The sequence below is a fragment of the Lissotriton vulgaris genome, chromosome 5 (genome assembly GCF_964263255.1).
Source record: "Lissotriton vulgaris chromosome 5, aLisVul1.2, whole genome shotgun sequence".
NCBI classification, from domain to species: Eukaryota; Metazoa; Chordata; class Amphibia; order Caudata; family Salamandridae; genus Lissotriton; species Lissotriton vulgaris.
In genome coordinates, this window is record NC_141693.1 from 1,791,497,256 (window position 1) to 1,791,521,687 (window position 24,432).

Consider the following 24,432-nt stretch of genomic DNA (forward strand, 5'->3'; position numbering starts at 1 on the left):
GATAAGTTGAGGGAATTTATTGGTTTATTAAATAATGAATGCAAGATTTTTGATTAGAATTTAATGTGCACCTGTCTTAATAAAGTGGCCTTTCTTGCTAACCAAGAAGTTGTGGACAGAAAGGGCCCGATTCACAGAATGAACTTAAGACTCAATCCTAAACTTACTACTATTTTGGTATTCACAGAATGCACTTACTACTTTTGGCATTCACAGAATGAACTTACTACTTGTGGTATTCACAGAAGTTAGGATTTTGTCTTAAGTCTGTCTTAAGTCTGTCTTAAGTTTGTCTTAAGACAAACTTAAGACAAAATCCTAACTTCTGTGAATACCAAAAGTAGTAAGTTCATTCTGTGAATGCCAAAAGTAGTTAGTGCATTCTGTGAATACCAAAATAGTAGTAAGTTTAGGATTGAGTCTTAAGTTCATTCTGTGAATCGGGCCCTGAGTTATTGCACGATGGCGTAACTAGACCTTTTGCCGCCTGTGGTGGTCCCTGCGTTTTGCGCCCCGCGGCGGCCGCATGTCAAGACGGAAGGCGGGGGAGGTTGCCGCCCCCAAAACTCGTGCCGCCCTTCAGGCCCCCTCCTTGCAACGCCATTGACCATATGCTGAATTTAGAGATACATGTTGACCCAGGCAGATTCTGTCAAGGTATCACACCATAAATAGGGCGGGAGGTGTAATGCCTTGTCATCTGGCGGTCCCTACTCTGTCAGTCCATTGGAAGAAGCTTTCCTCTGACGGAGCCAATATGGTCTCTGCTGACAGAAAGCTGGCAGTCCTCGCGACCGCAAATAGGGCAGACAGACTGCTACTATGGCGGACACGATATTCCATCGCGTTCGTGACGGAGTACCCTATCCGCCAAACTCTAAATCCCCTCTTTAGTAGTTTAAATTGGTGGGAGTTCTTGGTTAATTTGCCTGTGTCTAAGAAAGAGTTTTAGACATAAAAAAGAGTCCCAAGGTGATGTTAAGATTCTAAGGAATGATAGAAAAGGAAGTGGGTAGAGGTCCCCAGGGAACTAATGATGGCCGAGGAGTTTGAAGATGCAAATTTCCAACAATTAATGAGCAATAAAAAACAGGGGTTGGTATCTGGAGAATGGCCTAATACCAAGGAAAAAATTGTATACTTTTCACACAGTTAATGTTACAATAATTCAACTGCACCATAGGTTGCATGTATGTGCTGCAACACATCAGCTTATATAGACCTTCAATCTTGAATGGTTAGAACCTTTTTTAATTGGTTCAAATTTTAGAAAACAATAATCATTATTAGAAACAACGATGAATTTCCCAGCCAGACGAGAGGAGAATGTTTAAGTAATACCCTTATATAAATTGAGTTATGCTTTGAGGCCGATTAGTCATTAGGGTCTGGCTGAGGCTGCAAGTTGTTTAAAGATGTCCTGGGTGTTGCGTATATGCACCCTGTGTCAATATGGTATCTTATGTAAAGTGTTTGCAAATGGCAGGTGTCATTGGTCAGATGAACTTAAAATTTTCTGTGTTCCTCTTTCCAGGATGGCTCCCGACAGAAGCAGAAGAAAACCGTGTCCTTCAGCACAATGCCCAACGACAGAAAGATCAACAGCACTGCTGCCTGCATCTCGTTCATGATGGAGGGATGTGAGATGAAGAAGGTCCGCTCCAATTCCAGGATGTACAACCGGTTCTTCCTGCTGGACCCTGACATGCGCTTCCTGAGGTGGGAGCCGTCCAAAAAAGACTCTGAAAAGGCCAAAATAGAGATCAAGTCAATCCGGGAAGTGAGGCTGGGCAAGAAAACGCCGGTGCTGCGGAGCAATGGCTTGTCAGATCAATTCCCCGATGAATGCGCCTTTTCAATCATCTATGGGGAAAATTATGAATCTTTGGATTTGGTGGCCACCACGGCCGATGTTGTGAACACTTGGGTGATGGGTCTGCGGTACCTCGTGTCTTATGGGAAGCAGACTCTAGATGTCCCTGATGCTAACCAAGCCAGCCTTCGGACATCTTGGATCTGCTCACTGTTTGATATTGCAGACATGGAAAAGGAAGGGCATATATCAGTGGCGAGGGCTACCCAACTCATCAAAGGCTTAAATCCAGGTATGAAAACCTCATCCATTGAACTGAAATTCAAAGAGGTGCAGAAGGTCAATGAAAAAGTTGGAAGTGACATCACATGTGACATATTTGTGGAAGCCTATTGCGAGCTCTGCACGCGACCGGAGATCTTCTTTCTCCTTGTGCAGTGCTCAAGCAACAAAGAATATCTGGACTTGAAGGACCTGATGATCTTCACTGAGGTTGAGCAAGGAATGGAAGGGGTGACAGAGGACATGTCCTTGGAGATAATCAATAAATATGAGCCATCAAAAGAGGGTCGGGAGCGGGGTTACCTCACCATTGACGGGTTTACCCGTTACCTGCTTTCCTCGGAATGTTATATTTTCGATCCGCAGCACAAAAGGGTGTGTCAGGATATGACCCGTCCGATATCACACTACTACATTAATTCTGCCCACAATGCTTGTCTGTATGAGGATCACTTTTGGGGAACCTCTGATATCAGTGGCTACATTCATGCTCTTAAAATGGGCTGCCGTAGCATTGAGCTAGTCGTGTGGGATGGACCAGACAATGAACCTTTGATATTTATTGGACACTCTGTGTCGTCACAAGTCTCCTTCCGGAGTGTTATCAGTGTCATAAGCCAGTATGCTTTTGAAGCCTCCGAATACCCACTACTCCTGTGTCTGGTGGTCCACTGTTCTGTGAAACAGCAGAAACTGATGGCCCAGTGTCTCAGAAAGAACCTTGGCGATAAACTGCACTTAGACCCTCCCAATCCAGAGGACACCTATCTTCCTTCTCCAGAACGTCTCAAAGGTAAAATTCTAATCAAGGGCAAAAAACTACCTCCAGATTGTGTTGATTCTGAGGGTGATGTGACGGATGAAGATGAAGGGTTTGAGATCTACCGGAGGCTTAGCGAGGAGGAGAGACACCAATTTAACGGGGGCCTGCACAAGAGGCTGAGACTCTGCAAGGAGCTGTCAGACCTGATCAGCTTATGCCAGTCGGTGCATTTTAGAGACTTTGCGACCTCAAAGAAGAGCCAAAAGTACTGGGAGATGTGCTCCTTTAATGAAGTGGTAGCCAGCAGGTTCGCCAATGAGTATCCTGAAGACTTTGTCAGCTACAATAAAAAGTTCTTATCCCGGATCTACCCAAGCTCCATGAGAATCGATGCCAGCAATATGAACCCTCAGGACTATTGGAAGTGCGGGTGCCAGATCGTGGCCATGAACTATCAGACCCCAGGCTTGATGATGGACCTGAATGCGGGTTGGTTTCGCCAGAATGGGAATTGTGGGTATGTCCTGAGACCATCCATCATGCGGGAGGAGGTCTCTTACTTCAGTGCAAATGCTAAGGACTCTTTACCTGGAGTCTCAGCTCAGCTTCTTCACATAAAGATTATTAGTGGTCAAAACTTGCCCAAGCCAAAGGGCTCGGGTGCCAAGGGGGACGTTGTGGAGCCGTATGTGTATGTTGAGATCCATGGGATTCCGGCCGACTGTGCAGAACAAAGGACTAAGACCATCACTCAGAATGGGGGGAACCCAATATTTGAAGAGACCTTTGAGTTCCAAATTAACTTACCCGAGTTGGCCGTGTTGCGTTTTGTGGTGCTAGATGACGACTACATTGGCGATGAGTTCATTGCTCAGTACACCATCCCTTTTGAATGCCTTCAGTCTGGCTACCGCCATGTGCCCTTGCAGTCCCTCACTGGTGATTTCCTCCAGAACACTACCCTCTTTGTTCATGTGGCCATAACCAACCGCCGAGGAGGGGGGCGGGTACACAAACGTGGTATCTCAGTGCGGAAGGGGAAGAAGGTGCGGGAGTACACGTCCACCAAAACCACTGGCATCAAAGCCATTGATGAGGTGTTCAGGACAGCAACGCAGCCATTGAGGGAGGCCACGGATCTCCGAGAGAACTTGCAGGTATGAGTCGCTCTTGCATTGATTGATAAAAGTTTTGTTGTATTGTATTTGGGTGTTCTGAGTGCATCCTTGCTCCAGGTACCACTCTTGAGGCAGGCATTTTTTTTGCCAAAGTACGCCTCCTCTGAAGAGGATCTGTAACATATTAGGGCCTTATTACGAGTTGTCCACAAATACTAATTTATATGCAAACTCCAGTGGCACTCAAATTTGAATTATAATTGATGAGTTAAGTTACTCCTTTATCTTCTCTTATCATCTCTTGTATGCTGTGCAGTGAACAGACCCCCCTATTTGGTATTGCCACTAGCTATTTTCGCAAAATAAATGTATACACAGACCTCCATACAAAAAGTATTATCCTCTCCTGCCAAGCTCCATATAAACTTCGCTGGTCGCCACAACATCCTGAGGGCCAGCAGGGCCAATGCAAAGATTTTCAGAAACCCCAGGCAATATTACATTTTGCTATTTGGATGCTCCCCTAGCAATGCACACTTTGTAGACATTTGTTGCAGTTTGGCACCCTCTTGTGTTCATTTGTGGTGCTGTCGTAAGGCAGTTTTCTACTGTGACTTAATGTACCAACTGACCTGCATGCCAGCATGCTAAACTAGTACTCCGAAGGAAAACATGTTTTCGTTGCTCTCACCTAGGATACTATGCCCTACTCGCATATTAAATGCCAACTGCTTCTTTCCATAAGTCTTTGCAACGGGATGTCATTTAGAGCCCGCCTTTTCACTGCTGTTTACTGCCCAGATTCCCAAGTAACGTTTAGCGACGAGCACCTGTCACTGCACCAGATAGAGTAATGCCCTGGGGTTATGTAGAGAAGGAAAGAAATGGTATTCTGCCTCGCTTACAACATGATATTGATATTGAAAATGCCCAGTTCATTAGGACAGCAAGAGGGGCCAGCTTACTAAGGAGAGTGAGAGAAGAAAAGTCACACCTGCGACGGATACTGGGCAGAATCTCTGCCTCGGTTTTACTCCTGAGACATGATATCATGATTAAATATAAGAGGGCAAGAATGAACATAAACATGGCAACGGCTCAAGGTGGCCTGACTTAATGTGAAGCCAGGATAAAACAAGCATTGGCAATCCCAATTACTGTGTGACTATGTTCTTACTACAGGTAGACACACACAAACTGTAAACGCTGCACTCTTCATATATGTTCTGAGTGTAGTCCTACATACACTGTAAACGCTGCACTATTCGTATCATGTGCTGGGTGCATTCCTACATACACTGTAAACTCTGCCATCATGTGCTGGATGCAGTCCTACGTACACTGTCAATGTTGCACTATTCGTATCATGTGTTGGGTACTGTCCTACATGCAAGGTAAATGCTGCACTGTTTGTGTCATGTGCTGGGTGCAGTCATACATACACTGCAAACGCTGCACTGTTTGCATCATGTGCTGCAACACTGCAAACACTGCACTGTTCGTATCATGCTGGGTGCAGTTATACATACACTGTAAAGGCTGCACTATTCATATCATGTGCTGGGTGCAGTCATACATAAACGGTAAATGCTGCACTATTCGTATCATGTAGTGGGTGTAGTCATACATGCACGGTAAATGCAGCACTATTCGTATTCTACAAACACTGCAAACGCTGCACTATTCGTATCATGTGCTGGGTGTAGTCATACATACATGGTAAACACTGTACTATTCGTTTCATGTGCTGGGTGCAGTCCTACAGACACGGTAAATGCTGCACTATTCGTATCATGTACTGGGTGCAGTCATACATACAGTGTAAGCGCTGCACTATACATTTCATGTGCTGGCTGCAGTCATACATACACAGGAAATGCTGCACTATTTGTATCATGTGCTGGGTGCAGTTCAACATACACTGCAAATGCACTATTCATATTTGCTGGGTGCAGTCCTACTCACACTGCAAACGCTGCACTATTCGTATCATGTGCTGGGTGCAGTCCTGTATACAGTGTAAATGCTGCACTATTCATATCATGTGCTGGGTGCAGTCATACACACACTGTAAACACTGCACTGTTCATATCATGTGCTGGGTGCAGTCATACATACACTGCAAACGCTGCACTATTCGTATCACGTGCTAGGTGCAGTCATGCATACAGTGTAAACACTGCACTTTTCATTTCATATGCTGGGTGCAGTCATACACTGTAAACGCTGCACTATTCATATCATGTGCTGGGGCAGTCGTACATACACTGCAAAAGCTGTACTATTCGTATCATGTGCTGTGTGCAGTCATATATACATACACTGTAAACACTGCACTGTTCATCTCATGTGCTGGGTGCAGTCATACATACACTGCAAACGCTGCACTATTCATATCATGTGCTGGGGCAGTCGTGCATACACTGCAAACGCTGCACTATTCATATCATGTGCTGGGGCAGTCGTGCATACACTGCAAACGCTGAACTATTCGTATCATGTGCTGTGTGCAGTCATATATACATACACTGTAAACACTGCACTGTTCATCTCATGTGCTGGGTGCAGTCATACATACAGTGACTGTCTATGCTGCACTATTTATCTCACGTGCTTAGTGCAGACAGACACACACCTCATCGCAATTTTAAAATAAAAGTTTCATGCTTAGGAATAGCGATATAGGATATAAGTGCAATTAGGAAATCAATCTTCCAAATGTTGGCCCTAACTGTTTGAGGGTTTCAAGAAGGCATTGGAATTTGCTGGTCTGGTTCATCTTGTGTTTCTCCTGGTGCCTCATAATTTGCCCCCCTCACGCAGGCTGTTGAAGCCCGTCAGGAATCAATGCGAACAGCAAGGGCAGGAAGAATTGTGCTGCTTGATCAGATAAACCAACTACAAAGATGGAATACTGCTTTACAGGGTACCTCACAAGAGAATCCTTTTGGTCCCATAGTCGGTCCAGCTCAACTGGTACCTTCCAGTAGACCCTCCAAAAGGACTGCAGCAGCGGCAGCTCCTCCGCTAAGGCCGGGGGCATTGCTCCACTGCTTTTGAGCAGTGAAAAATAAAAAATAAAATGATAATCGCAAAGGTTATCTTTTCATTTTACCTCCCTTCTCCCTGCTGCTGATCAGAGGGCAGGATTGTCAATTCTGGCACGTGGACCCAGCGGTAGAAAGGAGGTGGCGTAGTGGCACTGCTTCAAGTGCGCATGACAATTTGGCCGGCAGTGAAAAGGCCGGCCAAACACTCCTACGCACTTCGATCTCTACACCCGAGCTGTGCTTTACATCCGGGTGGAGAACAAGCAGAGGGTCTTAGATCCTTAGTGAGTGCCTAACTATGGCGCTCACCCCAATCATGGCGCCGGTCTCATGCTGGGTAATACCAGCATGAGAGCAGCAGCTGGATTCGCGTAGGGAATCCTGTGGAATGCCGGGTGTCGAGGAGCTGCCTTGACCTCCAGCCCCCTGCTGCCCTCCCCCACACTGCCCCACCACTTAAATACAGAGGCAGCCTCCACTGGGCTGCAGTGGAGCTATTTCCAGAAATAATAATAATACTGGGGATCCAAGGACTTTTTCTACATTTCTGAAGAAAAACCACAACAGTTCCCTACTGATGTGTCCAAGGTGACATTTATCCTTTTGCATCTAACTGAAGATGCCCTGACATGGTCTCCCGGTGACTCTTAAACAGACTTCTCTAATAGTGCAATATGATGCTTTCCTCGCCCAGTTCTGGGCAGTATTTGAAAAGAAGCAAATAACACAAGAAGCCCATATAGGGCTGTTAACTGTACACCTAGGAAATCAAGAATTAGTCTCCTCTGTAGCATATCTTCAGCTATTAAATGCTGAATCCCTTGGACCAACGAATCAGCAGCTGCTGAAATTTGCCAAGGATTAGAGCAGGGCCTTAAAAAATCCATCTTGATAGTACTTAATAGACGTACTACCACAGCAGCCCTTACTGGACGAGCAGGGATAAAGGAGAAGAAACAGGTTCAGTGCAGATGGGTACATTTGTAACAAACACTCCACACCATCTGTTGGACTTTTAAAGAGAAGTGGGCATGTTTTATTAGAGTCTATTGCCAATCCATAGGTAGGGCTTGGCTATTGGTATAAGTGAGTAGAGCAAGCAGACTATGCAGACCTACTGTAAACACTGCACTTTTTAGGTCTCGTCTGGGCAGCACATGCACTGAATGCGCTGTCTCTTTGAGACATTTTGTATCTGCAATATGGGATTTAAGCACCTACCATCTTTTTCATTGATTCTTGTTACTGCCCTTCATAAATGCCTGCTTTTGTTTGGTGAATATGCAGTATAGTCCCTCCTTTTGGACATTTGTAACCTCCAATGATGGCTTCCCCGTTACATTTGCTTTTACTCTTTCTGTTTTTTATGATACTCTGTGAGCACTCTTTTCAGTTTGCTTGCCTCTGCTCTTGTTTTCGCCGGCTTGATGAAAAAGTTTGGCATGCTTGTTTATTTAATTCCTGGGAACTTCTAAGCTCTCAGCGCTACCTACGACACCCCCACACCCACACACACACCCCCGCACACACATCCCCACCCCCACTGGGCGGAGTCGAGTCACAAGCTATCTCTTCACTCCACAGATGGTCTGCTGCCCCAGTGCTCTGTTCGGGACTAGGCTTTGCCATTATTTCAATTTAAAGAACTGCATGCGGTGCATTACTCCTGTCCTTGTTGTACAGCTTGTTTTGTCATTGTTGTTTTACATACCTTTGTGTCAGCTGAGAGTTTGTAGCAAGTAGCTGCAAATGTGTTCTGAATCAGTGTGAGTTTAAAACCCCCGAGTCTCCTCCACGATACATTGTGTTTCTGAGCGGTGTAAGGTTTGTGGTAGTGTGTTTTGGGAGATTTATAAACAAATATCCTTATCAGTTTTCAGCCAGAGCCGCGTTCTCCGAAGCTGCTGGGCGTGTTTTGAGCCGTGGTTTCCAGCGCGGTTGTTATGAGGCATTTCATGTCTTAGAAATAGCATGTGATGATGTAAATGCAGGTCAGTGACTGCAAGCAACCTCAGACGTGTTCTTTGCTGTAACGTTCAGCTAATATATCTAGTCTACAGCGCTTCCTCGTGTGGGCAGAATCCAAGCTTTACTTAAGCCAACAGCTCTTGTCTCCATGTGGAAGTATGTGCATTGTTATGACACCGGCTTCTCTGAAGTTGGTTTCTTTTTGAAGGAAAGTGAAACTAACTCCGATTCCCGAAAACCGCACAAAGAGCATGCCTTCATTTTAGATTCAGACATACGTAGTAGTCCTTGCAGTGGCCTGTTTTTTCATTAATCCCAATTACTCCAAAGCCACTGGCCTGTTTATTTAATTAATCCAAATTGCTCCAAAGCTACAAACTAGTTGTGTAACCATGGTGGCTTTGTATGTTAGCCTGCTCGGAATCCAATGTTCTAAAACTTGCAAAGAAAGGGAATTGGTACAAATATTATCCACAGTTTATCAGTCTTCTTCAAAGGTGTGTAAGTAGATCAGTGGTTCGCCATCTTTTTAGAACCATGGCTCATGTTTTAAACTGACAAACGTTTGCAACCCACATAACATTTATGGACATGAGGAGGGGAGAATTTTAAATGCAACTGAAGCATCAATTGTGCTTTAATTTTGTTTTTCATAACTGATGAACGAATACAGTTCATTTACAGGTATCTACATTTTGTTGTGTGTTTTCTGGGTTCTCTGCCCTTTTTTCCAACACACCCTAGTACTACCTGCTCCTCATTTTCTCTCCTCACTTGTTGTTGTTTTCCTGTCGTCACTGCTTGTTCATCCGTCCCTCCTCTGCGTCATTTCTTTCCCATTGAAGTGCCTGCTCTGACCCCACACCCTCCCTGCTGCTTGCCTTTGTTACTGCCTTGTCACCCACTCCGAGACTTCACTCCTCCTGAGATAGCTTACAGGGCACAGCACTCAGGATAATGTGCTGCATGGATAAACACTTATAAGGTCCCCAAGGCAAGACCTATTGGCTATGCCACTGCTTGTTTAATGATGTATCAAGTGGAGTTCTAGTCAGAAATAGAGATATTGGGTAAGCATTGCCACATTTATATCATGCTTTTCACTGGGGGATCTTACCCCCATCTTCTATCTTTAGCGAAGTGTCTGGTCATAGTGTATGAGTAATATTCATCCCCCATGACGTAGAAGTATGTTCCATAACTTCCTCTGCTTTTCACTCTTTGCATTATCCTTTAATTTTCTTACCACTCTGTAAGAGGGGCGTCAGCACAGGAAAGACTGATGAAAAGTTAAAGAAGTCTTTATTAAGACCAAGGTAATGGAGACCCCATCCAGCACCTAACGAAGCAACTGACAAATGACCATACAACCGGCATGAGAGTATTCAGGTTCCATGTTCTAGAGTGAGCCCCTAGCAACTAGGAGCAGCACTCCACATTGGAACACAGAACCAAACCAAGACACTACACCACCTTCCCGCAATACCTAACATAAGGATGAGAACAAAGGAAACTAAAAGCTATACAATGTTAAAATTAAACAGAGTGTGTAAAAGAGGAAAAGTACAACATAAAACAAGAAACAAAATTGAAACAAAATCTTTCAAAATAACAGGACGTCTATCACCCTGCGAGGCCTTGAGACTTCCTCTTGCGAAGTGACATCAGAAGCAATATTTGAAATTTCCCCTTGCAGAGTGACATCAGAAGTAACATTTGAAGATACAACAGAATCAGTGGATCGACATCTGGCCACTCTATTTAAATTCCAGACCCTGTGATCGCTAGTCTTAATGGTATGCTTAAAAAGCTTAATAACCTTAAATGGTCTGCTAAATTTTGAATTACCTTTACCCAAGCGAGGATTTTTGATCTTCACCCAATCACCCACAGATACTGTCATTTTTTTGACAGCTTTACGCACATCAACCCATTTCTTCTTTTTCTCCATAATCACATGTTCTCTTTCTCTCCAACCATTCACACTCCCAACATTACCATCAACTACTGACCTTTTTTTGCAACAACCCAAGAGGGATAAACCTCTGGGTTCGCAACCCTTTTTATGAACAACCGAAAAGGAGACAGTCCTGTATAAGTATGCGGAGTAAGCCTATATTCCCTGCCTTTCTTTCTCATGGCCTCTTCCCAATTCATACTTGTAATAGTAGCTTGCTGCAAGGTCTCCTTTAGCACCTTCACAAACCTTTCCACTACACCACTGCTTTCAGGATGGTAAAGAGCTGCTTTCCTGTGTTTTATTCTCCTGCTACACAAAAATTCTTCGACAATTCTTGAGGTAAATTGGACACCGTTGTCCGAGAGTAATGAAATTAGGAAACCTTCTCTCTCAAAAAGTTCCAGAAAATCAATAACCACCGTGGACTCTACAGAATTAACTTCTTTGATCTCTGGCCAATACATATCCATGCAAACTAAGACATACCGATTGTGTGTATTGTTTTACAGGACCTAAAATATATATGGCAATATCTATCCAAGGTTCCTTGGACTGTTCCCTCAGTACCATGGGTTGAGTTCCGCACTTCAAAACCTTATCACAGCATGAACACTCCACACATTACCTAACCTCGCTCTCAACTTAAACATCCATGGCCGGCCACCAATAAGCTTCTCTAATTCGCTCTTTTATTTTGACTATATCCATATGACTGGCATGAGTGCTTTTAAGCAGTTGTTCCCATAGAGCGCAAGGAGAAGCCAACTTACTGCCCTTCAAGAGGATTCCATCAACAACAGCTAATTCATCTTTTGAGTTGCCAGAATCCTCTAAGCTCTGGAGAACAGTCCTTCTTCTTTTCGCACCATGCGTTGAATACCATAGTCACTACCTTTTGCAAAACATCTTCCTTTGCTTAAAACTCTCTCCACTCCACTTCAGAAACAATACCATCACTAACCATGCACACATCAACATCAGTCTCAAGTTCTTCACCTCCAAACTATTCACTCTCTTCAGTCACTTCATCATGGATATCACCTAACCTTGATAAACAATCAGCTAGAGTGATACTGGTACCAGGTACATAGGAAACTATAAAGCAAAATTCTTGCAACGCTACCACCCACTTCTGTATACGGTGAGAAACCAAGTCAATTCCTTTCTTGTTCAGCACTTCCTTCAGTGGTTTATGGTCTGTTAATACCTCAAACTTGCTTCCCCACAGAAACATTCACAATTTACGGATGGCCCAAAAGATGGCTAGAGCTTCCCTCTCAATCACCAAATCGTTGCACTCTGCACCTCTGAAAGATCTAGACAAAAATAAAATGACCTTCTCTTCCTCTCCAGATTACTGGAGGCGGACTGCACCTAAACCCTTGGAACTGGCATCTGTCATAAGATAAGATTTTTGTTTAGGGTCAAAACTACATAAATCAGGTGCTTTGCTATAACAAACCTTTACGTTTTCAAATTCACTATCACACGCTTTGAACTATGTAAAGTTGCATCCCTTCTTCAAGTGACAAGTAACACCAGCAAAGTTTGGAACAAACTTATGATAACATTCAGTCATCCCTAAGAACTTGACTAGCTCATCTTTATTCCTTTAACTCTAAGCTTGCAAATTGTGCTAACTAATGCAGGCTTGGGTTTACTACCACTTGCTGACACCAAATGTCCTAAGTACTCAATCTCTGCTACATCAAAACGACATTTGTCAGCTCTGTGTTAAACCAGAATCACACAATTTCTTCAAGACTATTCTTAACCTTCCATTGTGCTCTTCTGCATCAACTCCAAACACAAGAACGTCATCTTGATACACCTTCACACCATCCACACCTTTCAAGATGGCCTCCATAACTCGTTGAAATACTGAGGCAGCAGAAATGAGACCAAAAGGCATTCTCAAAAACTTGAAGGTGTAAAACAGCATCACAAAAGCAGTGTGATCTTGGAATGTGGAGTGTAACCTGACCTGGTGATACGCTGAGGTTAAATCGAGGGAAGAAAAATGCTTTGCACCCCCAAGAGAGCACAACATTTCGCTGATGTTCGGCAGTGGATGATGGTCCACAACCAGTGCCTTGTTGAGCTCCCTCAAGTCCACACTAAGCCTGGCCTCCCCATTGGCCTTGCGAGCCATAACAATCGGAGAAAGCCATTCAGTGGCTTCGACTTCTTGTATTATGCCGTTGGCTATCATCTTGTCTAATTCAACCTTCATGCTCTCTTTCACAACAAGTGGCACACCCCTCACTCTCGCTACCTTTGGTATTGTGGCAGGCTTGATTTTGATGAAATGCATGTAACTTTTGAGACACCCAAGTTTGCTGTCAAATACCTGAGGAAATTCCTTGACCCAGAGTTTCCCTCCCTCATTTACTTGATTGACATCAGGTAGCTCCTTTAAACAGACAGATGGACTCATATTTGCATCTAGGAACACTCGTAAATCACACTGATGAAACCAACTTATGAGGGAATAACCCTTCATGGACACATACACTTTCAGTGGGATGATCCTTCTCTTAAAATTGATTGTGCCCCAAAAATAGCCTAGAAGGTCAATAATTTCTCCACCATACCCCCTCGGTTTTATATCTGGTCTTGATAACTTAACCTTCCTAACCAGATACTGCTCAAAGAAAGATCTAGGAATTAAGGGCACTTTGGCTCCAGAATCAAAGAGCATCTTTATTGGTGCATCATTGACCACCACCACCTCCATTGGACCTTAGATACCTTAACCTCACAAATGTTCACTTCCTCAAGTTCATCCTCACTTTCATAAAGATGCACTTCCCTAACTTTCCTTTTGATTTTTACTGGACTTACAACACTTAGTAAAGTGACCCTTGCACCCACAGTTGCTGCACGTAACCTTCCATCCTGGACACCACGTAAAATTTGCCATGTGACCCGTGGTACCACATCTGAAACATTTACCAGAGAAAGTTTTGAACGATTTGTTCTCTACTTTTATCAACGTTTTACTTTCTACCTTTGCAGGTGTTTTACTTTTGACAATCCTTTCTTCATCTACTTTCAAAACAGCCGTGCTTTGGGGTGTAATCTTGCGAATCGCTTCAACACAAGCCTTAGAATATTTAAGTGTTTTTGCCATAGTGAGCACCTCATGTAACGAAGGGTCATCCTTTTGTCACATAGTGTCCCTGGCTTTATCAATGCTGCAACCCAACATTAGTTGCTCTCTGAGACGTTCCTCCAAAGATGATCCAAAGTTGCACGTTGAAGCTGACTTTCACAAGTCAGTAATGTATTGTTCCACAGACTCATCTCATCTCTGCATCCTCCTACAAAAGTGATATCTCTCAAGAACCGTGCTCGCCTTTGGTAATAGTGCAACTTTAATTTCTTTATACAGACTTCAAACTTGTTTATACCTGTAGCATCACTATCAGAGAGTTCCAGAAGATGCTCAAATACCTCTTGTCCCTCAGAGCCTAAACAATGCATCAAAAGGGACGTTTTACTCTCAGCACTGAGTGATGTCCCACACACTCTTGCATAGTGAGTAAAATCTTTCTTCCACTTAATCCAGGTCAAAACAGGTTCACCTGGTGAAGATAAAAAAGAGGGAGGAGCAGGTACATTTTGCATTATTGAGACTAAAGTTGTGAGACTAACACCCAGTAGAAATAGACAGAAAGTGCAATCAAGGATACACAAAATCAGCTCAGTGCGAGATGAATGTCAGAATAAACTAATTTTATCTCTGTGGCTGTGAGAAGGAATCAACTCTAAAAATACAGTGCATACATCAAATTCTACTTGAAACATTTCTAGGAAAAGTTGTGTGCGTCAGCGCATACAACAAACTTGTGTCATGTAAGTAACAAGCTCTTAGTTTAAAATTGGAGGACAAAGCTATGCGCATCAGCGTACACAAATAGAACCAGGTTAACACCTTCGCTGCGGCCGCGATTTTACCGCTGTGCGGTAAACAAAAGAACAGGGCGGGGCCGTGACGAACCCCAGTCGTCATCAGCACACGCGGGGCGTGACGGCTGGGGTTCGTCACCAGCATGGGAGGGGTTAATAATGGCAGGCAAGGCTGTGTGCATCAGCGCGCACCATAAGCTTCCTGAAGACTGAAAGGCAAAGCTGTGTGCATCAGTGCACACAACAACTCTAGAAAGGTGGTAAGCAAAGCTGTGCGCATCAGCGCACACGACAAACTTTGTGAAGACTAAGGGGCAAGGCTGTGTGCATCAGCGCACACGAGTGACACAAGATAGAAGGTGTAAAGATCAGCATTGACTAACCACTGGCAGGCAAAGCTGTGGGCATCAGCGCTGTAAAGTTCAGCATTGACTAACCACTGGCAGGCAAAGCTGTGGGCATCAGCGCTGTTTCACCAAACAAAGATGGCGCCTGTCGTGGATCATCACTGACAACCACTGGCAGACCAAGCGGTGCGCATCTGTGCACACAATTAGGACAAGATGGAAGCTGTGAGCATCAGCGCAGTCAACCACATACAAGTGGTTGAGGTTTGCCAAATTAAAGATGGCGCCGTTGCATGTGATGTGAAGATGACGCCACATGTTCAAGTGCACTCTGCACCCGTCCGCAACTCTTCAGTGTGTAGCAGTAGCATTCGGAAGCACACATGCACCTTGAAAGCATACGGTGAGTGAATTCACTTGTTTCCAGGCAGCGCCGCTTTATTCAAGAAAGCCTTACTCAACGTGTGATGCGAGCTGGGACTTGGTGCGCAAGATGGCTCCGGTGTGTAAAGTTTACATTTAAAAAGGTTGCTACTCGCTCCCAGAGTGCCAAATAGATAGCGCTTGCCTAATCCCAATGAGGCGGTACAGGCGCTTTTCAGTTAGCTTAAGATTGGCAGAGTAAAACTTTTTGTTGGAAAGATGCTTCTTCTCTTTCGGTCCATGCTTGGTGGTCATGGATTACCTTTACAAGGAAAGGTGCTCAGCTATCACTTAAAGGTGTTAATCACAATTCACAATCATTTCAGTCTTTTTGGTCACCTATTGATTCATATGTTATGAAATGATATTGTTAATTAGTTTTCTTTGTATATTACGGACTATTTTGACTTTCATTATCACCTTTTTTTGTATTTCTGTATTTTATGTACTCAATTGCTTTGTAACTCTGTATGGTATGATTTTACGATGCAATGATATGTTTACTCCCCTCCCTCTCCTCCTCCCCTTTTTTCCCTTCCTCTTCTTATACGATTATTTGTTACTGATTCTCTCTACTGCAAATTTACCTAGGAACCATAGTTCTTGTTATTATTTTCATCATTTACGCTTATCTGCTTTAATTTTTTGTTATGTACTGTTCTTATTTATTTCTTTTGTCTCAAAAATTTCAATAAAATCATTTTGAACTAAAAAAAAAAGATTGGCAGAGTAAATAAATAGTGTGTTGAGGTCTCCTGGGTTTCTTCTTTTTCCGCTCGTCGCCAAATGTAGGAGGGGTGTCAGCACAGGAATGATGAGATGAGCAGGCTGATGAAAGGTTGAAGAAGTCTTTATTAAGACCAGGGTAATGGAGACCCCATCCAGCACCCAACGAAGCAACTGACAACTGGCCATACAACCGTCATGAGAGTATTCAGGTTCCATGATCTAGAGCGAACACCTAGCAACCAGGAGCAGCACTCTACATTGGAACACAGAACCAAACCAAGACACTACACACTGCTGGTGCATTCACTGTTTTGCCTCTCTCCTACCACTTCCACCCCTGACCCATCCTTGGCTCTCTCCTGTTTCCTCCTAATATCTCTTCCCTGCTCCTTTTCCATGCTTCCCTCACTCTCCTGGCCCATCCTTAGCTTTCTCCTGTTCCCTCCTCAATTCTCTTCACCGCTCCCTTCCCATGCTTTCTCTCCCATGCTTCCTTTCCTCTCCTGTTTCCTCCTCACATCTCTTCCCGGCTTCTCCCAGGCTTCCTTTCCTCTACTGGGACATCCTTGACTCTCTCCTGTTCCCCCCTCACATCTTTCCACGATCCTTTCCCATGCTTACTTATAATGCTTCCTTTCATCTCCTGGTCCATCTTTAGCCCTCTCATGTTCCCTCCTCACATCTCTTCCCTGCTCCTTTCCCAGGCTTCCTTTCCTCTCCTGGCCCATTCTTGTCTGGCTCCTGTTCCCCCTCACATATTTTCCCCACTCCTTTCCCATGCTTCCTGTCCTCTCCTGGCCCATCCCTTGGATGTCTCCTGTTCCCTCCTCGCATCTCTTTCCCGCTCCTTTCCCAGGCTTCCTTTCCTCTCCAGGCCCATTCTTGGTTCTCTCCTGTTCCCTCCTCGCATCTCTTCCCCGCTCCTTTCCCAGGCTTCCTTTCCTCTCCCAGCCCATCTTTGACTCTCTCCTGTTCCCTCCTCGCATCTCTTCCCACTCCTTTCCCATTCTTCCTTTCCTCTCCCTGCCAATCCTCAGCTGTCTCCTGTTCTCTCCTAAAATCTCTTTCCCGCTCCTTTCCCATGCTTCCTTTCCTTTCTTGGCCCATCCTCTGCGCTCTACTGTTCCCTTCTCGCATCTCTTCCCCGCTGCTTTCACAGGCTTCCTTTCCTCTCCAGGCTCATCCTCGGCTCTCTCCTGTTCCCTCCTCACGTCTCTTCCCCGCTCTTTTCCCACCCTTCCTTTCCTCTTCAGGCCTATCCTTGGCTTCCTCCTGTTCCCTCCTCACCTCACGTCTCTTCCCCGCTTCTTCCCATGCTTCCTTTCCTTTCCTGGCCCATCCTCTACGCTCTACTGTTCCCTTCTCGCATCTCTTCCCCGCTGCTTTCACAGGCTTCCTTTACTATCTGGTCCACCATTGCCTTTTTTATATCCACCTCCTGCCTTATCCTTTCCCCTCCATACCTCTCGCCAGGTTCCTCACAGTCAATAGGGCACTATCATATGTAAACCATTCACATAACTTAGCATTTTTTGCAGAGACAGACAGCAATGCAAGGACAGAGGACTCCCTGTTATGTTAAATGTTGCTATTTGACACTCTTTGTCATGTGACAACAGCGCCTTTCTGGTGGGTGTAATGATTACCTTTCTATTGTTTTGTCTGAGGGGCTTAATAGTCCCAGCCAGACCTAAAAAGAACGAGAGTGACTTTTGATTGGAAAGAGTGGTAAAGAACACTCTTCCTTTGGAACCTATTACTATCTGAACCTGTTGTAAACTCATTGCTTTCTCTCCCCTACTGGATTTTGTGGAGTTGGTATGGTGTTCTGAAAATTAGAACTGGCAGGACAACGCTTGGGGGGGAATGTGTTTTCGACCTCTGCCAGGAGATGAGTCACAACCAGTGAGGAAAGGGAGATGTTGGCATTTCTAGAAAATAAGGAAAATCTACCAAGTAAATCAAATGTACAAAATGAATCACCCAGTCACATCCCTCCAACATCATTCTGTCGGATGCCCCTGAGGGGTCTCCACAACATCACATAAGCTTAGGTGCAACAACTCTCTCCCTGCCCTTTGGCCCACGGCTCTGACAAGTGGTGATTCATGCTCTGCACAGCTGAAGATTCGACTGTGTAGAAAATTTCTTCCTGTGGAGGGTTTTCTGGTTTCCAGCTTCATTCTGGAGTTGCACGGCAAGGCTGCCCATGACTAGAGGAGGGTGGTCTAACAGCGGTCTAAACCAATGGCCCACTCAAACTGCTGTAATAAATGTTTTACAACATTCCCACAAGGCTGGACATTTATAACTACCCTGAAAGCTTCCCTAAGTAGAGACTGCCCAAGTGCCTGGATACTCTCTTGGGTAAATAGTGCGCTATGCAGATCAATATAACAAAACATAACAATCCATTAACCCCTCCCATGCTGGTGACGGAACCGCTCCGTCACCAGCCACGGACGGGCTGTGCTGATGACGGAGCGGTTCTGTCACGGCCCGCTCGGCGCGTCTGCGCGGCGCCGATTCCGCACATGTGCTGGACGTTCTGTTTAGCGGGGGGGGGCCATGACGGAACCGCTCCGTCATCAGCACAGCGCACCCGAGGATCGTGACGGAGCAGTTCCGTCACGAGCATGGGAGCGCCGCGCGGGCCCCCCACCCCTGTAGCGCTGCGGCGGAATTGCCACCACAGCGAAGGGGTTAAAAAAGAGAATCCTTTTTTGAGCTTGTGTACCTTCTGGTCAATAAGCTCAAATTAAGGCACTGTTGCTGCATCCCCAAACCTTCTCTAAACCCATTTTGCACCCTATTGATGGTGCCAGACTGCTGAGCCCAAGACCCTATTCTAGACAGGATATTCAGCCAACAACTTTTATTACCGAACCCAACAGAGATATTGACCGGTAGCAACGGGGATCCTGCCTGTTGGCTTTCTTGAATACGGGAACTATGACAGCGTGCTGCCAGCAAGTGGGAATCCTGTGAAGAGCCGCAGCGTTGAGAGCACTGGTGATGATGGGGGCCCAGAAAGTGATGTTTTCCTTATATGGAACATTTGGGACCCCATCAGGACCCGGTGCGTTTCTAACGGGGCTGTAAGACCTGGGTTAGGGACACCTGTTTACCAGAAAAACATATGACGATGGGAAAAGTAGGGAAATCATCTTCCTGAGACTTGTACTGATCATGCTGAAAGGAATATATGAGTTTAAAATAATTGGTCCAACTATCTGCGTTAATCTTGGTGCCCAACCCATTACTCACAGTCCTCGCCTCATTCACATTATCCCCAAACCATTGGTATCTTTCTCTTGACAAGTTTTAATCAGACTTTTCCAAGTTTCCTCTTTGAGGATATTCTTTATTTTTTTAATAGCTCAATTATATTAATTTCTTGCTAGGGCTATGGGGGCACTATGCCTAGATTTACGTTTAAGCGCAGGGTGCAAATGTTGATTAGCCATCCTGTACTCCCTATTGAACTAACCAGTCTTATCTGGCTTGTTGTTTCTTTTAGGAGCAATCAAAAAAAATTGAATCGAGCATTTTATATTTTTGAATGCCACCAGCATATCAATCACGGGGCAATCAGGTGCTAAAAGTTGTTTGAGGATCAGGACAAGGTTAGCCTTGACTATTGCAATCAGCAGGGTATTGGTATTCAGGCCTGCCACCTTAGACTAAGATCATCGTCCTTGGCAATGAGGTCAGACACACCTTTGCAGGCCAGTGATAATAAGCCTTCCAGAAGGCAAAAAACGAATTTGTTCGGGTTGTGATCACTGGATCTACTTTCTGCTGTGCCCCCTGTCTCTACATGCTCTGTCATGCTCTTAGAAATTGAAATATAGGACCACATAGATCAATATTAGGAATAGCAATTACCTAATTGCGATTTTCTGTGAATTGCTATTCCTAATGTTTGAAACTCCATGAGTGCTGCTTAATATCAGTGAGGTAGGTCGCAATTTGCGACCCATTAGTAATCGCTAAAATCACGGGAATGGTACGCTTCTAGGGTCAGCAGACCACCTTGTCCGTGGTTGCTTTTAAATAAAGCAATAATTTTTTTTAAATGCAGCCCATTTTCCTTAAAATAAAACAGGTTGCATTTGAAAGAAAGAATGAAAAGTTTTCTTTTGATTTTTTAGGAGCAGGCAGGGGTCCCTTGGAAACATTTTTATCACCATTCTTGCGAGTGGGTTACCATTAGGTTGAATCTGTAAACGTTTTGTGACCGGTATTTAATTGCATAACATTCATACATCCACTGCGATTCATTATTTGGAAGGGACGCCCTAAACACGCCCCTTCCAAATACCTTTCGATTCGGTAACAGGTTACTGAATCACAAAATGGAGGTGGTACATTGGAAAAGCCTTTTTTGCATTCACCAAGCTGGCCAATTCTGCGAATCGTCCCATTTGCAAACGCAAAATAACTTGATACATATGGCCCATAGTTTATAATAGTTCCTTGCATCCATCCCACAAAGGACTGTATTTGCACACGTGGTTCACCAACAATTTCTATCAAGTTGTAAATTAAATTAAATTATGCACCAACATGCCAGCCCCGATTATGTGCCTTTTGACTAGATGGAGTAATGTCAGAAAACAGAAAACGATTAAACTGTGTTATGTTATGGCATATTTTTGCATTAAAGTCCCCTCCAACAATCACATGACATTTATTCGTGATGTATCTGGCCCTAGCTTCTAGAATTTCCATGAATCCAAATAGAATAGAAATTTGACAACCCATCCTCACCAAAGGATAATACAAATTGGTAGGAAACCAATTGAATCTATTCGATAACACTATACATAGCGGCTGAAAACCAGGGTGACTGCAAGCAACAAGAAAGATCTTAAAATATTTTATGATTCAAACCATTATGGCCAGTTCCCGTCCGTTCCATGCCCCCAGCTAGATAAACTGCGGGTATGACAAAAGGTCTGAATCCATACCAAATAATAACACCTTGATGACAGGTTTTATGTAACGTTACGTTATCAAATATAGAGATATAGTTGCACCATCTCGAATCTGCCCATTTTGCACGTAGACCAGCAATGTTCCAATACATATGATGGGTACATATCTCCATGATGTTCAGAGCGTTGTGGGAAGACCCTCAAATAAGTGATCTGCTGAGCTGCTGCGAACTTCGTTTTGGCCTGCTGCTGCTTTGAATGGTGAACAGATACTTGATAGTCATTCTACATCCTGGAGGTTTGTTGGGAGTGCAAACCTGTTAGGGTGGGCATATTTGGGTGGGCTGTTATTTCATAATCCAGAATACTTAGGGGCCCATTATGATAACAGGCGGATCGCCACCGCCCATGTGGCGGTTGCGATCCGGTCGCCAAAAACCACTCCCCGCCTCTCATTTCCCCCCACCACCTTACCATGTCGGGGGGGGCTCGGTGGACGGGAAGACCATCTGCCGGTTTTCTGTCGGTAGGCAATCAACCCGATTGCCTACCGGGCGGAAAAACTGTTTATAGGGTGGCGGTGTCTGGTAGACACCACCATTAATATTACTATGCAGGCTGGGATGTGCTTTTCTGTGGCTGCAACACTGCCACGGAAAGGCAGGCGGTTCTTAACATTGGGGGCCTGTAGCGGGCCCCCAGGGATTCTGAGGGGTGGGGGGTGTACATGGGGGTTACCTATGGTACCCACCAGCCGTTCCATGCACTACATGCCTTCATGGCATTGTGGCGGGCGGTGCTGACTGCACCGCCCACCACAATGTCAGAAATGCTGGATGCGCCCGCCACTGTGGCGGGCGCATCCCAATGTCCCCCACGGGACCCCCACCCTTATGGATGGCGGTCCCTTTTTGCGTCGGGATGGGGGGGCGGACAAAGTCCGCCCGCCATCCTAATGTGCCCCTTAGTAGGCAAAACCAACCGGGTGGGCCGGGGGCAAGAAAGATGTCTATAAAAGTAGCCCAGATTCTCTTGAGCCCATGGAGCACATTGTGAAATAAGCCGGACGATTAGATACGGATTCCTACATTTGATCACCATTCAGTCTCTGCTGGTTTTTTTGGTTAAGGGACCAATCCACTTGACTCTCTGAATGGCTCTCGGTATCCAAAAAGCTTCGGACACTTCTTGGGGGCCTGACCTGGTTGTCTTTTCACTTTTTACACTCCTAAATCACTCACAATTAACTCCCCTGCTCTCTTTAACTTAGACCATTTAGCAAAAACTACAAGAAAACTGCTTCACGTAGTGAAGATTTGGAAGTTTAACACCATCAGTGCTGCAGCAATTCCCCCTCTGTACTGCAGATCTTTTACTCCCATTGTTCATGACGAGCTCAGCTCGTCATGAGCACACGAGCAGTGTACTGCATGACGAGCTGAGCCCGTCATGAGCATCGAAGGGGTTAAAAGTCAGGGAGGGAAAAATCATTCACTCGCCTCCTCCACCTTCTACTGCATCCTGCCGGGCTACCGCCTCCACGCGCTAAGCTGGCCGCTTTGCTGACCAATCTTTCCGCCTTGAAGAATCCTGGACACTTCTGTTAGAGTCAGTCGGTTCCTGCCCCTTAACCCCTCACCATTGGCGTCAGTTTCCCAATACTCCAGCGTCCTGTGAGCTGCCTGGGCTGCTTGGAGATGAGATGGGAAGCCACGGGGGATGGTGGACAATGGCGGTTTGTAGTGGGGCGGTCGTCTTCTTCCTACCGCACTTCCTTGCCAAACCAAGCGGCTGTAGATGGCTACAACGGCTGCAGAGGACAACACCAAAAAAAACAACCAAACGAGCGGTGTTAGTGGCAGGTTCCGCGTATTCAGAGATTGAACAACTCTGGGAGCTGTGAGATCAGATGAAACTCTAGTGGAGAGGGCTACAGCGATGATCAGAGAAGGGGAGTGATTGCTTTGTTTTATAATGGTTTTTGCAAAACGTTATAGTTGAGGATGGTGCCTGGCCATTATCAATAAAACAAAAAAACATTTGCTAAATGCAAAAATATATTTTTTCGTCTGAAAAAGCACACATTCCATTAAAGTCTCTGACACTTAAGGAAGCTACTCTGTTGTGGACATGTTGCATCTGAAAGAATAGATTGGTTGCCATCAGTCACAGTGAAGTTGGCCAATGGCTAAAGTGGACTGACCTATTGCCTTGTACTGTTTGATGTAGTGGGCGGAAGACAAATGTGATTGACACAATAATAGAACAAAGATAAAGAAAGCTTATTGAAATCCCCAATAGGTATATTATACATGTAATTTTAGTAAAATCAAAGCTAACAGCACCTAAAAATATCAAAATGCTTGTGTGTCTTATGTAAAAGCCCTGGATTGGAAACACACTTTTGTTCTGCCAGGGAATCATCTAGTAACTCTTACTTCAGGCCGGACTAGAGTAAATATAAGTTCACATTAAAAGTCTCCTGCTACACCCGGTCATACTTCCCTTTATTATTATCGGGTTGAGTAATTGCTTTTATATTCATTCGCTAATTAACCTTGCTGTGATTAATCTCGGACCCTATGTTTTAAATTCATTCTTCCATTAAATTTGGGTTATTAATTTTGTCAAATCCAATGCAATCGAACTTTTTTTTTCACCTTCACTTGGGACGCCTCCATGTACCTTATTCTTTCTCTTTTTTGTTCAAATTTAGAAAATCTAATTAACGTTATTATCATTAACTCATTATTTTTTAAATGTAATGTTTTTTTTATCTTTGCCATGTTTTATTCCACAAATGGCAGTTTTCTTCAACTTTCCCTTGCAAATTTTCCTTTGACCTTTTAACCTTTGTCCTTTCCTAAAATTATACCTACCTTCCACTTAAACATTCCCCTTAACTCTTTAGACTTTTCTTTCTCTTCCTTTTTTGCCTCCAATGCTTTTTTGCTTTTCTGGTATTATAACTACGCAGACTATTATATTCCGATGTTATTATATCAAAGAAAAGTAAAAGACATTCAGACTGTGCCCAGAACTGCTGATTTCAGTTTTCCATCTTGCACATAAGCCAACATGTTTTTCTGTTTTGCTTTCCTTTCATAAAGCAGTCCAGACTCTTTAA

At 44.5% G+C, this 24,432-nt stretch overlaps 1 protein-coding gene across 1 annotated transcript in view; it reads left to right on the forward strand.

The window, feature by feature from the left end:
• Positions 1-24,432, forward strand: part of LOC147717184 (inactive phospholipase C-like protein 2) — a 590,450-nt gene that overhangs the window by 269,563 nt on the left and 296,455 nt on the right. The window contains exon 2 of the mRNA XM_086924135.1: positions 1,535-4,015. Within this exon, the coding sequence (XP_086780261.1) occupies positions 1,535-4,015 (2,481 nt within the window). The remainder of the gene's footprint in view (positions 1-1,534; positions 4,016-24,432) is intronic.